The 14589-nt window shown below is 38.6% G+C and overlaps 1 protein-coding gene across 1 annotated transcript in view; it reads left to right on the top strand.

The window, feature by feature from the left end:
* Positions 1 to 14589, top strand: part of GLRA2 (glycine receptor alpha 2) — a 171496-nt gene that overhangs the window by 39995 nt on the left and 116912 nt on the right. Inside the window, exons 3-4 of the mRNA XM_029931013.1 lie at positions 3062 to 3129; positions 10704 to 10920. Of these exons, the coding sequence (XP_029786873.1) occupies positions 3062 to 3129; positions 10704 to 10920 (285 nt within the window). The remainder of the gene's footprint in view (positions 1 to 3061; positions 3130 to 10703; positions 10921 to 14589) is intronic.

Genomic DNA, 14589 nt, shown 5'->3' on the forward strand with positions numbered 1-14589 from the left:
TGGCTCAGTCAGTTAAGCACCCAACTTTGGCTCAGGTCATGATCTCACGGTTCATGGGTTTGAGCCCCACATCAGGCTCTGTGCTGACAGCTCAGAGCCTGGAGTCTGCTTCGGATTCTGTGTCTTCTTCTCTCTCTGCCCCTCCCCTGCTTGCGCTATCTCTCAAAAATAAATGAACATTAACAAAAAAAATTTTTTAAATGTTCATAAGTTAGGCAATTTCTGCCTCTTACAAACTCTGTGACCTTGGAAAAATTAATTACCTCTGTGTCTCAGCTTTCTCATCTATACAATGGGAGACATGGTAGCACCTAGTTACTGAAGAACGAAATACAGTACTCACTGGCCCTCAGCAGGGTTTTAATTAATATGTATCAGCTCTTATATGCATGTGCTAATCCTGCATCCAAAAAAATTGCTTTTTCTTCTTTCCAAAATTTTATATCCAGATGCAATGAAACTTGAAACAATACCCAAGATTAAAGAGGTCAGAATTAAAGGATCAAATCACCCCAGAAATATACAAACCAGTGGCAAACACCATGGTTGGCAGGTCAGCGGGAAGCAAGGTTATTGCGGAAGGAACGTGGTGCAGCAAAGGGGCTGGCAGGTTAGGTGTTTGGGACCAGAATGATAGGGCATGGAGTGTCAGCTTTTCTACTTACTGTGGCATGATTTTAAGCAAGTTACTTAACCTTTCTAACCCCCAGTTTCCTCATCTGAAAACATTTACTGGCTGAGTAAAACAATTCCTCTTTTGTGAAAATTAAACTAGATAATTTTTGGGGCGCCTGGGTGGCTCAGTCAGTTAAGAAGCCAACTTTGGCTCAGGTCATGATCTCTCAGTTTGCGGGTTCAAGCCCCTCCCTGCCATCAGACTCTGCTAACAGCTCAGAGCCGGCTTTAGATTCTAGGTCTCCCTCCCTCTCTGCCCCTCCCCAACTTGCGCTCTGTCTCCCTCTCTTTCTCTCAAAAAAAAAAATGAATAAGCATTAAAAATTTTTTTTAAAAACTAGATAATTTTTTAAATGTGCTTAGCACAGTGTCAATGTGTGGTAGCTTAAATAATATTTTGAGTTCTAGTAATATACTCACACTGCCATTTACTTGGAAGGATAAAAATAAGTATATGTTGGCATGAGCCAGACTCCTAAATGCTTGCAAGCCAACTGGGGAGGCCAATTGGGGAGGCCAGGATGATGTACAGTAGAAGACAATCTATATTTGACTTCTAGAACTCCTTTTGTTAAGATGACATTTCTCTTTCCTGTTTCTTTACTTTCCCCCATTATTTATTTTCTTATCTGTCTTGCATATAAAAATTCATGAAAGTTTCCCATCCTGAATTGGGTTATTTAAAATGAAATATTTTTTGTGAAGGAAAAAAAAGGTGAACATATACAATGCCTCATGACTTGCTTCTGCCTTGTCTAAATGTATTTCTTATTAGCAGAGAAATATATTTGCTATCAAATAGAATTTTATGGTCAAGGAAGAGACTCATTTTTGTTCTGTTTCCAGTAACCAAATGAGAAAGACAAATCCAGGAGAGTAGAAAGTGACCCTGGGGAAGAAGTCATTTTGGCAGATGCTGAAATAAGAGGGGGAAGGGATGAATTAAAAGACTTGGAATATCTCAAAGATGTAGGCTGAAAGATGTTTTGGTAATAGTGCCTAATGTGGTGTCTGTGATTCCATATGTACAAACATTTTTTTTAAATAAACAATTATTTTCCATTGGGAACAGAAAAGTTAGTTATGTTAAAGAAAAAAAAAACTTAACACATTTCTTTTACTAAAAGGTCTTGCCTGGAGACTTAAATTTGCTGTTTAGCCAAAGTTTCCTTTTCTCATAGGAAAGGGCTGGAGAGCCCACTGGTAGAGTGCCACCATGGCTGTATTGCCACTACCCTTAGAGGGAGGCCTCAAGCTAAACTCGTCAGTTAGAACCTGAAGGCTTGTTGGGTACAGAGCCAACTGGGGTGTAGCCTGCACTAGGTTACTGAGACTCTGTCAAGTAAAGAGAGAATTTTCCACCAAGGAAAGCAGCAAGTGAATAGCTCGCTCATGGAAGTGTGTTCTTATCCCAGAATTAGGGGGTAACTACGTGAGGGCGATAAACACATCCCCCAGAAAAACATGAAACTGGAAATCATCAGACAGTGATATCTATCATCAAAGGGCAAAGAGTCTGTGACCATCCCTCTCTGAACACACTGGTTGTCATCTTATTTCAGACACTAAACAGAAAACGGCCTGATTAGTGCTTGGGTTGGGGAGACCAAGGGCAAGAGGAAAAAAAAGTTAGCCTTTGGGTCTCTGGGAGAAAACGTGGGCTCTCTATTAAAAGCATATCTAGGACTAATAGCCCTTGCTTTACAATCTGGACATTAAGTGACATTTCTGTGTTTATTTCTTAAAAACGCCCAATTTTCTTTGCTTTTGTATTTTTGTACATCATTTTTATTGGGGGTCAAAGGACATAAAGAATGAATGGGGTAAATTCAAAGGTATTAAGAGAATCAAATTAGATCCACTGATTTACAGGGTGTCGGGAAAAGGAGGTAGAGAAAGGCCCCCCACGCAAAAGGCGATTTTGATAGCAACTAGTGACAATGAATTCCATTTAATAGTCTCCCGCTTATATCTTCTGAGTCCCAAACTCTGCTGGGTAAGTTACTGCCTAGCTGTCCTCATTAGAAATACTAGCGGGAATGTTATCACTCTGAACTTCTGGGCACAACATTTTTGGTTTTGGTTTTTGGCTTTTTGTTTTGTTTTTGTTTTTTGCAATCTCACCATCATTTTTAGTTTACGTTTCTAGTCATTTGCACAGATATTGATGGAGCTGTATCTTTGCTTCAATGTCTATTGCAATATTCTTATTGCATTCTGCAGGTCCTCCAGTAAACGTTACTTGCAATATTTTTATCAACAGTTTTGGATCAGTCACAGAAACCACCATGGTAAGTGCTACAATGCCTCTGGCAAGAGAAAAACGTGACTTGATTATGCCATGAACACAACCTGTCAAATTTTCTATTTATTGTTCAACTTGCAGGGCCTCCTGTAAATGTTACCTGCAACATATTTATCAACAGCTTTGGGTCAATAGCAGAAACTACAATGGTGAGTGGGACTGAGCATTGAAGCCATCGTGTGAAGGAATGGGACACAGGATCGAAGAAGCACTTTTATATTTGTGGGACACTTGCTGAATGCCAATTTCCAAGTTCACTCACCTCTAGAAAGCAGTTATTTATACACTTTCACTTTAGAAAGTCGTTAGTCAGGTGTTCACTACTTAAAATTCAATAATATTTTATCCATCATGCAAGAGAAATTTTTAAAACACGTGATGTTTGGTTAGAAGTAGGTAGAATTATCAGGACTATGCATCGTGTATTGTTATTAAAGATATTTAACAATTTATATCTCTAATGCTTCAGAAATACAAATTTCAAAGTTTAGGGGATACATTTTTTATAGCCAGTCTTTTTTATATAATGGAAGTTTTAACACAATCAAGCCTCGGATGTGCTACATTTAAGATACATGCCAAGGTGCTGACCCTACACTCAACACACACACACGTGTGAGCACACACACAATCTTGTTGCGAAAGAATGTAGCCCCAAATCTACAGCAAACACATCACATGCATGGCTCCCCCTCAGAAAAAAACCCATAAACACAAAACTAATTATAAGCTCATCATCATGTATGTGCAAATATGTTCCATGTACACGAAAAAGATGTCAGATACTGTAGAATCCACTAATATTCCTTATAAATGTCATGGTGGTGGTGCCGCCTGTGACACAGCCTACGAGATCAAGAGCCTTACAGTGTGCTAGGTGACAGTGTGGAGACCGACTTCTAGGTGAAATTTTTTCTTGGTCCTCACACAATTTTTTTAAGTCCTCAATCATTTGGCTGGTTCTAATTTTCATGACTACATAAAGTAGACAGCCATATTAATGGAGGAAGTAAAAATAAAATATGGTTGAACTTGACTAAGTAGTTTGGTGGCTGATGTCCTAGAAACACTCAAGTGAAATAATGAGCATAATGCCGTGGAGAAGTAAAAAAAATAGCGTTCCCTTGTCTTTATCAATTTTCTCTTTTAGGCTACTAGGATTGTGTAGTTTTTGGTGTCCTCGATGCTAGAGAAAAGTAATTTACCTTTAGCCATTCCTTTTCACTGGCAAAATTAGACATAATGCAACTCCAATTTTAATATTACTGACACGGCACTGTCCAGAAATGAGACTTCTGGTGCTTTGACAGGATGGAGTGCATTAAGAATCTCACTCAAATAATATAGTTTTGATAGGGTTATTAAATGACTCACAAGAAAATGTAAACATGGAAAGACTAATCCAAGCTCTGGGCTTGGCATTCAGTTTTTGTCTTTCCCCTCTTGGTTTTATCCTGATAGCAGAGGGGCAAATCTTCCAGCAGCCCAAACCACTGTCACCAGCTTTCCACGATGGCATTCAATGACGATATTTGCACGACCTAATGCTGATTGCATTAATTAGAATCCTAAGTTGCTTTAATTAAACTCCTCATTGCATTTACCCTCAATCAAAAATGTAAATGTGCACCTTTCCAATGTTTATTAATGCAAAAAAAGCTAAACATTTAAGGGGATAAAAACAGAAGCTATGGATATCCTTGATTTCCTGTGTCTGTAATAGCTACTGAAGGTGTTTAATAAATGGGCTGCTTAGGTGCTTCCTGGCCACTTATTAAGGGGTCCTTTGTCTTGTTTCCTATGAGAAACGTTGGAAATCATTGCTCAAGTGTAAAATGAACAGCCTGCCTATCTTCCCTACAGACTGTATCGCATGGTCAGAAGAGTGATGCATATTGTGTTTCTTTTATTTCTTAGCTTTTGATGTAATGACAAACTTCATTTGGCTTTTTAAAAGGGATCTTTTATTTTCTTCAATTAAAGCTTTTGCGTGAAACTAAAATAAACATTTTTTTGAAACTCTATCATGCTTAATAAATCCTCATCCCATGTAGGGTAGGAACTGGCAAACTTTTTTTCTGTAGGAGGCCAGACAGTAAGTACTGGAGACTTTGAGGGTCTAACAGTCTCTGTCACAACTACTCTATTCGGCCCTTTCGGCATGAAAGCAACCATAAACAATAGGAAGCAAGTGGGTGTGGCTGTACTCCAAAAAACTTTTCTTACAGAAATAGGCTGTGGCCAAATTTGGCCCACAGGCCATGGACTGCCGACCCTGGATCTGAGCCATCAGTATTTAAATGGACATTATTTAGATGCTCAGAAGAACATGCGTTGCTCCACCTTGAACGTCTCTCTTCCCAGACCCCTGGGGCCCTGCCTGGAAATCCACCTGATGTACCATGGAATATCATGGTAGCCCAAGCTTCCCATACCCAAGTCTTGAGATTCTATCACCCATAAATGTACCCACACTTTCACAAAGCTTGACTAAAAGAAAACCGGTCAAAAAATGAAGCAATCAGATTTTTCTCTGAACTGTCTTTAGTTGGAGTCAGAATATTAGACCCTTAGTTTTTATGCACAGTAATGTATGTGGTCACTGAAGACACTGCTTAGAGCTATATGGGAGCAATAATCATTTTGCTTTCTCTGTGTTTCCTGGAATGGATTTTTCCAAGAATGCCTCAGAATTTTGCGTTTCTAAACATGTTGATTTTCCTCTCTTCCCTCATGCCCCACTCTCACTCCATAACCCGGGTACCATTACTGAAAAATTCAGTTTGAGTATATGTTTCTAAATGAGAGGCAATGGCTGTCCGCTTTAAGAACTCAGCATGACTTTCTTCTGGTGCTACCAAGTGTACATCCCTTATATTTGATGTCATCTCATTAAACTATTTGCTGGTACTACCTGCCCACCAAGTATAGGCTCACTTATAGACGCAGTACTGCCTCTCATCCTTTTGGTATATTAGTGTTGAAGATGTGTGCTCAGAAGGCCATGTCTTTGTGTTATTCTAAGGAATGTTTTTATGAATCAGTATGATGATATACATTATTCCAAAATATACACTTTTCTTCAGTAAGAGTCATGGAGATCTGTGGCTGGTCGTTGCCCGTTAGCCTTGTGTTAAGAGAATTCAGGGGAACAATTTTTTTGTGTGTGGTTCCAAAAGACTTAGAAGACTGATAATGGATGAATGATGAAACAGGTTATATTTTGTCTTCAGAATGTCAGTTTCCCTTTCCTTTTCTTTCTTTCCCCCTTTTCGTTAGTTGCTGATGGCAAGTGAATTTAGAGGATGGGGAGTGTATTTGCAACTCCTGCTTGCCTCATATAAAGACCTACTTTAGGACTATTGAGAATGTCAGGAAAGGTCACAAGTATTTGCGTGCACCTGCAGGCAGCTCTCCCCAGGCCTGGCCATCAGAAGAGGAAGAGAGTCTCCTCAAAGGGTAGGATTTGGACCTGTGGGCGCCACAGCTGCAGATCCTGACTCCCTTCTCAATTAACGCTTGAGGTGGGGGAGAAAGAGCTGCAAGTTCCTAAAATGTGTTCACTTAGACAGTATGTCCAGAATAGGAGTCCAGCTCCCCACAAACTTGGCCCCAAAAGATAGTTTCCACATGCTCTGCTGGTTACTGCTGCGGGGTGAAGAAGTATTCTATCGCGGATCTGCAATCATGTTCCCAAGGAACTGGATGAGGGGTAGACAGCCCCTCAGGAAAATGCCCTCGGTGCTGTAACTGCCGACATGACCCCATGGGCTCCCTGTTCATTCTGTAGCTGCATAAGCAGTTCAGGAGGAGATGCTAACTTATCAGGAATAGCAGGTAGCTACATTTCTTATTTCTGACTTCTTAGGGAAGCACCAAGAGTATGCCCCACACCTGGCATTTTGTTACTCTGAGATACAAGGTGACCTTGGACTCTAAATTAACAACGCAATGTTAAAGCATGAGTCCATCAGAAAACAACTGCACCGACCCATAATTTCAAATTCAAGCTTTTCTTCCCATATGAAAGCTAGCACAGACTCAGGAGGATGAAAACTTAACTATAGTGTAGGCAGAGGTTCAAACCAAAGTGCCACGTAGGCACATGGGGAGTCAACAAAGCATAGCCTTGTTGTTGATAACTTTATAACATAACTAGATTGAAAAATGTATATGTACACAAGTAATGAGAGTAATATTAAAGTTTAATGAGTATGTATGAGACACAGTGGTAATCTCTGTGTACAAATGCGAGACCAAATATAATAGTACCAAGATAATTTAATTTAAGGAAACCATCTATGGCATAAGCATAGCATTAGAAGGTATTAGGAAAAGTGAAACTTTAGAAATACCAAACTTGCTGTGAAATAATAGTATGGATTGCAGGTACTTGTATTACCTGTGTTAGGAATATAATAAGAATTATATGACTTACACGTAGCATTTGAAAAAATATGTATTTACTCATATATATTTTTTAATTTGAATGTTTCCATGACCTAATCTAATACCCAGTCAGTCATAGGAAAACAAATTGTAATACAAGGAAATATGACATTTACTTGATGTAGAATATGTCTCTGACCCCACAACCCCAAGATTAAGCGTCTCATACTCTACCAACTGAGCTAGCTGGGCAGCCACAAGAATATGTCTCTGGAGAAAGTAGGCAGTAAAAGAAAAGTCAGTCTGCATTTAAGCATGTCTCCCAATATTTATTCCCCCTTTAATATTTCATTAAACCTAGAAGCAAACATAAAGACAAAGAAAAACTACAGAAGAATGTAAGTATCTCCTGTGGTTTGTAATATCATGAGAAAATAAACTTAGCTCTAAATAAACAGAGATGATGCATAGATAAATCACATGTGTCAAGTTTTTACCCTATATCAAAAATCATAGTAAACTGAAAGAGCTACAGAGGTCAAAGCCTCAGAATAGTGTATATCATCATAAATAAAATTACCAAAAATTTAAATTCCCATACATTTATATAAAGAACAAATACTTTCAAAACACCTATTGAAAGTCTTATTTCATATAATTCCTGTCATTGTGACACAAACTATTTTTCCTCTATGTTTTCTACTTGCTCTTGCTTACAAATAGGAGGATTCATTTATTTTAAATAAACTGTTAGACATTTAATGGTTCTATTGTTATATGATAGATTCAGAACTCTTAAAGTTCTAACAAGGGGTGAAACTGTTTTATCATTTTCTATATATAAAATTCAAAGTAGAAAACCAGGAAACACTGGAGAAGAATACTCATGGGAAAGACTTTTTAAAAAAGATGTACATTAGCTCTGTGAAAATTTATATTGAATTTTTTTAAAGGTCAATGTTTTCATATTGTATGTCACTAATGTAACATTCTCTAGAGTCTCTCAATATATAGCTTTAAATCATTCTCAGGCTCTAGGGGGGGATTGCAGTAATGTCCTGTTGGTGATATTTCTGCTCAGTACTTCTACCTGGCTTCTCGTGGCCTTTCCCATCCCACGCTTGCTTTCTGAGAGGCCCTAATTGGCTTCACAAAGGCCCAAGATATTTAACCCATTCACCTCTATTATTTCTAGCTGTCATTTCTTCTCATATTAGAATTACTCTACCTCCAGAATTGTCTGAGGGAAGAGATTCTCTTTCTTTTCTCTCCTATTTTCTATGGAAACATGCTCACTGACACCTACCCCCCTCCAAATTTGTTAAGGATAACTGGCTCTCATTCTAAGGGATACAACAGGGGTGGATGTCAAACACTGGAGAAGCTGCATTTTCCGCCTCAGGAAAGCTCACAGTGGATGTAGCTAGTGCAGACTTATTTGTAAGTTGGATTATTGTACTTTCAATAGCCCCATTTTTTATTTTCCACTTATCACACATCCCCACTCTTTATTCACACAAAATTCCACAGCTTCCGGTAACTCCTATTGCCAGTGAAACACTGAACTGGTATCTTTTTCCAGTTACAATCCTCTGGTCCCTTGGAACAACTCCAAAAATATGTGATGGGGACAGCTTTGAGGTTCTGCCATTCTCTTGATTCCCGCACAAGAGGAGTCAGTGAGCAAACAGGATGGTATGGAAGCCTGACGGGGCCCACAACAGTGCCCTCTTAGGTTGGAGAATTTGCTGTGCATGTCTGGTAAAATCCCAAGTAAACGTCAGTGGATAAATTTTTCCAAGGTGGAAAGTTCGTCTGTTGAACAGTGGAGAGCCTGAAGGCTATTTCTTCTAATATTTCAGCCTTTCCAAATAAGCTGGGTTTTGATGACTGATTTTCAGAAATTAGTAACTATTTGATTATTCGCATTCTTTAAGCCTACATTGGGCACTATTTCCAAGACCTGTCACCTCCAAAATGGTCTATCATCCTGATAATTAGGATGGCTGGATTTGAAAAAACGTCATAGGAATTTGGATAGTTTAGTAATGGGTAGAAGAAACTGGATTGAAGTTCTTTTCCATATATCCGAATCTTTACAACTTAGTATGTTTTTCTTCTTTTGGCCGTAAGGGAATGGACCAAAACTGACCACCCTCAGGTGATCTCCACTGTACCTAGTAACCAATCATCCCAGTTTTGCCTGGGACTGAGTAGATCTCCTGAATGTGGGACTTTGGCTAATAAAACTGGGAGGTTCTCAGGCAAACCTGGACAAGTTGGTCACCATTAGAGTAAAATAAACAATGACCAAAAATCCAGATGCCAAAGATGTGGGGATGGAGCAAATGGTAAAAAAGGAAAAGGAAAGAGAGCAAGAAGGAACAAGTATATATCACCCTAATTGACCATAAGTGTCAAGAGTGGATAACTATTAGCTCTGAATCATAGTCCCGCTTGGCTATGGAACACCATTAAAGTCTCTTTTGTGGTCTGCTCTACCAAGCAAAGCAACCATTTCTATGAACCAAAAGACCTTTGAGTTGAAATTTCCAGGAGAGAAGTCACTGCCCCAAGCTGATTTACTGGCATAGAAGTATACTCCCAGATCAACTGGGAATGACAGGATGTACCTGAGTCTCCGATAGGGAGGAATACCTTTGTCAGAAGGTGCTCAGATTAGGAAAACATGAAAAAGATCTCTGTATTGATGACATATCAAGTCAACTACTATAGCTACAACCCATTCAGAGAAATGATAAAATATTTAAGAATTTTAAAAGTAGTGTGATGGAATTAACTTGTCAACATGAAGCATCTCAATGTTTATGTAGATGACTTTAAAAATATTGTCCCATCATGCCAAAGTTTTATAATAAGATTTGCACTACCAAAACTACAGAGTGGGTTTCCTTATGCCCAGAGCATCTGAGCATAATGAGAATAGAGATCATGTCATTTTTGATTTGGAAAATGAATCAGTTTTGACAATCTGCCATTGCAGACCGACTTCTGTACTCATGGTTACCTTTTTCCATGGAAAAATCAGCTTGAGTTAGTATTATTTCCTCTCAGAATGAATAATTTAAACATAAAAAATTCCAACAAAGTCAACCTACTCCATTAATGTTCTGGTTTGGTTGAGTCTTCTTTCTCCTCTTTGTTCCCCCTCCTAATAGAACTGAGTAGTTTATTTTGACCAAGATATACACAGCCTGGTTCATATAGACACCAATAGTGCACAAAATCAGGGAGAAGACTCAGGGGGAAATGTAGATGGACTTCTTATGCCAGACTGAGTGATAAGTAACTCTTATACATGGGGTTTCTATAGGACTACCGAGTGAACATTTTTCTGAGACAACAGTGGAATGATTCACGGCTGGCATATAGTGAGTACCCTGATGATTCTCTGGACTTGGATCCATCCATGCTGGACTCGATTTGGAAACCAGATTTATTCTTTGCCAATGAGAAGGGTGCCAACTTCCATGATGTCACCACCGACAACAAATTGCTTCGAATTTCAAAAAATGGCAAAGTACTCTACAGTATCAGGTAAGCTTCTGCTGGCTGCACCTATTTACTTCTCCATTTTTCTCCTTGCCTAGATCTGTCTGATTCTGGAGGGCAACATGTATATAAATATTTGACTTTCATGGTCAATTGCTTATAATTTGAATCTTAAAACTGATGAGAATGCCAGAGATTCCTATGGTCTCAGAAGTGTGACTCTCCACAACAAAAATATATATTTGGTAGGATGGTGGGTAGATATCATGTAAACATCTATGTATATGTATTTTTGATTGCTTCCATAAAAGGAGTACAAGCCTTGAGTTCAATTAATCACTGAAAATAATATACAAATTCTCCACACATACAAAAACATTGAATGGTTCAGCATGGTCAGTGACAGTAGACTTTGGGCTGAGTGAGTGAAAAAACTGGTTCTAATCTCAGATCTGCTTCTAACTAAACAGGTGACCTTGATCTCTTAACTTTTCTTGGGCTTGAGCTTGGGAGTTACAAATGCTGAGGTCCATTTTTGCTTTTACATTCAATAAAATATGATCTTCTCCAGAATCTTTATCACCCCCAAACTCAAAATAATAGCTCTCTTTTCTAAACTCTAGTAACAGTTTCTCTGTGAATCCATAAGGCTTTTATTTCTTCCTACCTCATACTTTGGCTATTTCCATATATGAATTTAGCATAAGAACATAGATCTTTTGAATCATACAATCTAGAATCAAATACAAACTTTGCCACTTGCTAAGTTACATAGCCTGTAACCCTCAGTTACCTAATTATGACATGGGAAACACTAAATCTATCTCTAAGTATTCTTGTGAGAATGACTGATATAGAGGAGAGGTCAGCAAATATTCCTCTAAGGGTCCAGACAGTATTTCAGCTTTGTAGGGCCAGACTGTCTCAACTCTGTCACAACTCCTCAACTCCACCATTGTAGCACAAAAGCAGCCAGAGACAATCCTCGAACAATTGAATGTTCCTGTGTTTCAATAAAATTTTATTTAAAAAACAGATGGTGGACTAGATTTGGCCCTCTGATTGTAATTTGCCAATCCCTGATACAGTGTATATAAAAATACTTGACACAGTACCTGACACAGAGTATGTGCTCAATAAACGCAATGTTGGCTGTCTGTATTTTAAAGTTAGCATTCTTCCTAAATAGTAAGCTCTTTAAAGCCAAGGTATTTGGATTTTGTACCTTTTGTAACCCCTTTCAAAGGTCCAAGATGGTGTATTGTATATGAGAGATAATCAATACATTAAATAAGTACTGACATTTTTAAGATCCTTTCTAGAATTCCCCCTTTCTCTCCAATCTTATTATAAAGAAAATGGATGGCTAGTATCCTTGCAAATAATTTTCAAAAGTCTGTAGACTCACCACCACCGAAACCTCATTTCACAACTCCATATAGAATTTAAGTCTGTACTGTATATTCCATTATTTTTTAAATAATAGTTTATTGTCAAATTAGTTTCCATATAACACCCAGTGCTTCTCCCCACAAGTGCCCCCCACCATGACCATCACCCCCTGCCCCCCTCCCCTTTCAGTCCATGGTTCGTCTCTAGTATTCAGTAGTCTCCTTTGATCTGTGTCCCTCACAACCTAGCAATTTCACAGTTTGCTAATGGCTGACAGACCCAATGTCTTATGGAATGAAAGAGACTGCTCATTTGTAAAAACTGGCAAACTCACTGCTTACATGAAGAACCAGAAAACTTCCTCTGCTTTATTTTTAAGGAACTTTACTTTTATTTTATTTTTCTAAAAATTGTAAGGAAACACAGGATATTTCACATGATGATGTGCTTGGTGTAAGATGGAGTATTGGGCACAACCTAAGTTGATGTGACCTGATGAAATGGGACATATATAGAGCGTGGTGCTAGGGAGGAGAGTTATAAAAAGCAGCACATGGTATCAGCTGCTCCAGCTAACCCTCTGGGCCTTGAGTGGCATTTGCTCTAGTAAATACCTGGCATCATGCACTACAGATATAAAACTAGGGTTTTTTTTTCTGTTCTGTAAGGCCTTTCCATTCCAGAACCATGAAGAGTATAATGATTCCCGAACCTAGATCCAGAGGCAATTCTTTCATTCCCAGTGTAGCATATTATGAGCTCTGAAATATCCTCACAATTGTTTTGGATTGGGTAGAGTTTGTCCTGTGGCAGGCTGTTTTCAGCTTTTCCTTCATGGTGGGTGTTCTGTGGAATCAGAGGAAAAATCCTTGGTGTAGAACGGGGCATGTCATTTTAGAGAAACACAGCTCTTGGCAGATTTGAACTACAGGAATCTAATTATTTGCCTGGAAAGATTTATAGTGAGCCAGACCCTGTGCTGGGCCTAGAGATCCAGAGCTGAATAAGATATGATCCCTGCCCTGGAAGGGCTCCAGTCTAACAAGGCAGGCAGATATAAGATAAATTACGTGATAGGAATAGATGAGGAACAGGGAAAGAAGAGTGGCTCTAACTTTGCAAATGAATGTGTGATTAAAATATTTTTAGAATTTGGGGACTGACACCTATACACCTATTTACTTGAGTCACTGGACTCAATTTAACTAGAGGGTAAGGAATAATTAGTACTAATATATGCCCAGCTGCAGGTGCAACTCAAGTTTAAGGCCCAATGGGTAACAGTTTCTGATGTTTTAAAGGTGCTAGAAAGATCCCTGCTGATGTTTCATTAGGAAGGATTTTTCCTCTACTCAGGCATACAGGGCGAATACCCCTGGAAGAGGGAATCCACTGACCTAAATTCATACTAAGCTGTAAGGAGCTGATATGAAATTTTCTTTCTGATAGTACATTTGATGTCTATGAAGAATAATGAGAACAAGCAAATTGGATGCCTGAGATGAGAAATCAGGATGAAGAGGGTTAAGAAAGATACAAGGAAGGGATACAATGAAAGTACCAAAGATCAAAACATGAATTGTCTCTACCCTACATATTTAAATAATTAAACATTGGTCCACATTTAAAAAATAATGTTTTGTAGTGATGTTTTATATTTGCATTTTCTAAAACCTAAAACAAATGGATGATAGCATTTCATCCATGAACAATCCTATGCTTCCTTAGCTTTGTAGCTTCCCACATGGAAACCAAAGCCTAAGTTTTTGATGGCCAAACAGAACACAAAGAGAACTATGCAGTCCATTGATTTATTTTTTTAAATTCTGTCTAATGTTTATTTTATTTTTGAGAGAAAGAGAGAGAGACAGAGCATGAGCAGGGGAGGGACAGAGAGAGGGGAAGACACAGGATCTGAAGCAAGTTCTAGTTCTGAGCTGTCAGCACAGAGCCCAACGCCGGGCTCGAACTCAGGAACTGGCGAGATCAGGACCTGAACCAAAGTTGGACGCTTAACCAACTGCAGTCCATTGATTTCATAACAAGCAAGATCACACTTCCCAAGAAGTTTCCCAAAAGGCAGCAGTTTAAATTTATGCATGTGAGAGGGTTTTCTTTTTTTAATATTTTTACATTGTAGTACTTGTTTTGCTTGTTGGGGGTGTTTGCTTATTTAATACATTCTGTCAAGGACAGAAATTACATGCTGGTTTTTTTTTCCCATAGGAAGTGTGTCTTGGGTTTTTCCCTTATTATTTTCTTTACTTTTTCTTCCTCCCTCTTTTTTTTTGGTGGTGGGGATGGTGATGTTTAAA

The sequence above is a fragment of the Suricata suricatta genome, chromosome X (genome assembly GCF_006229205.1).
Source record: "Suricata suricatta isolate VVHF042 chromosome X, meerkat_22Aug2017_6uvM2_HiC, whole genome shotgun sequence".
In the NCBI taxonomy this organism is placed as follows: domain Eukaryota; kingdom Metazoa; phylum Chordata; class Mammalia; order Carnivora; family Herpestidae; genus Suricata; species Suricata suricatta.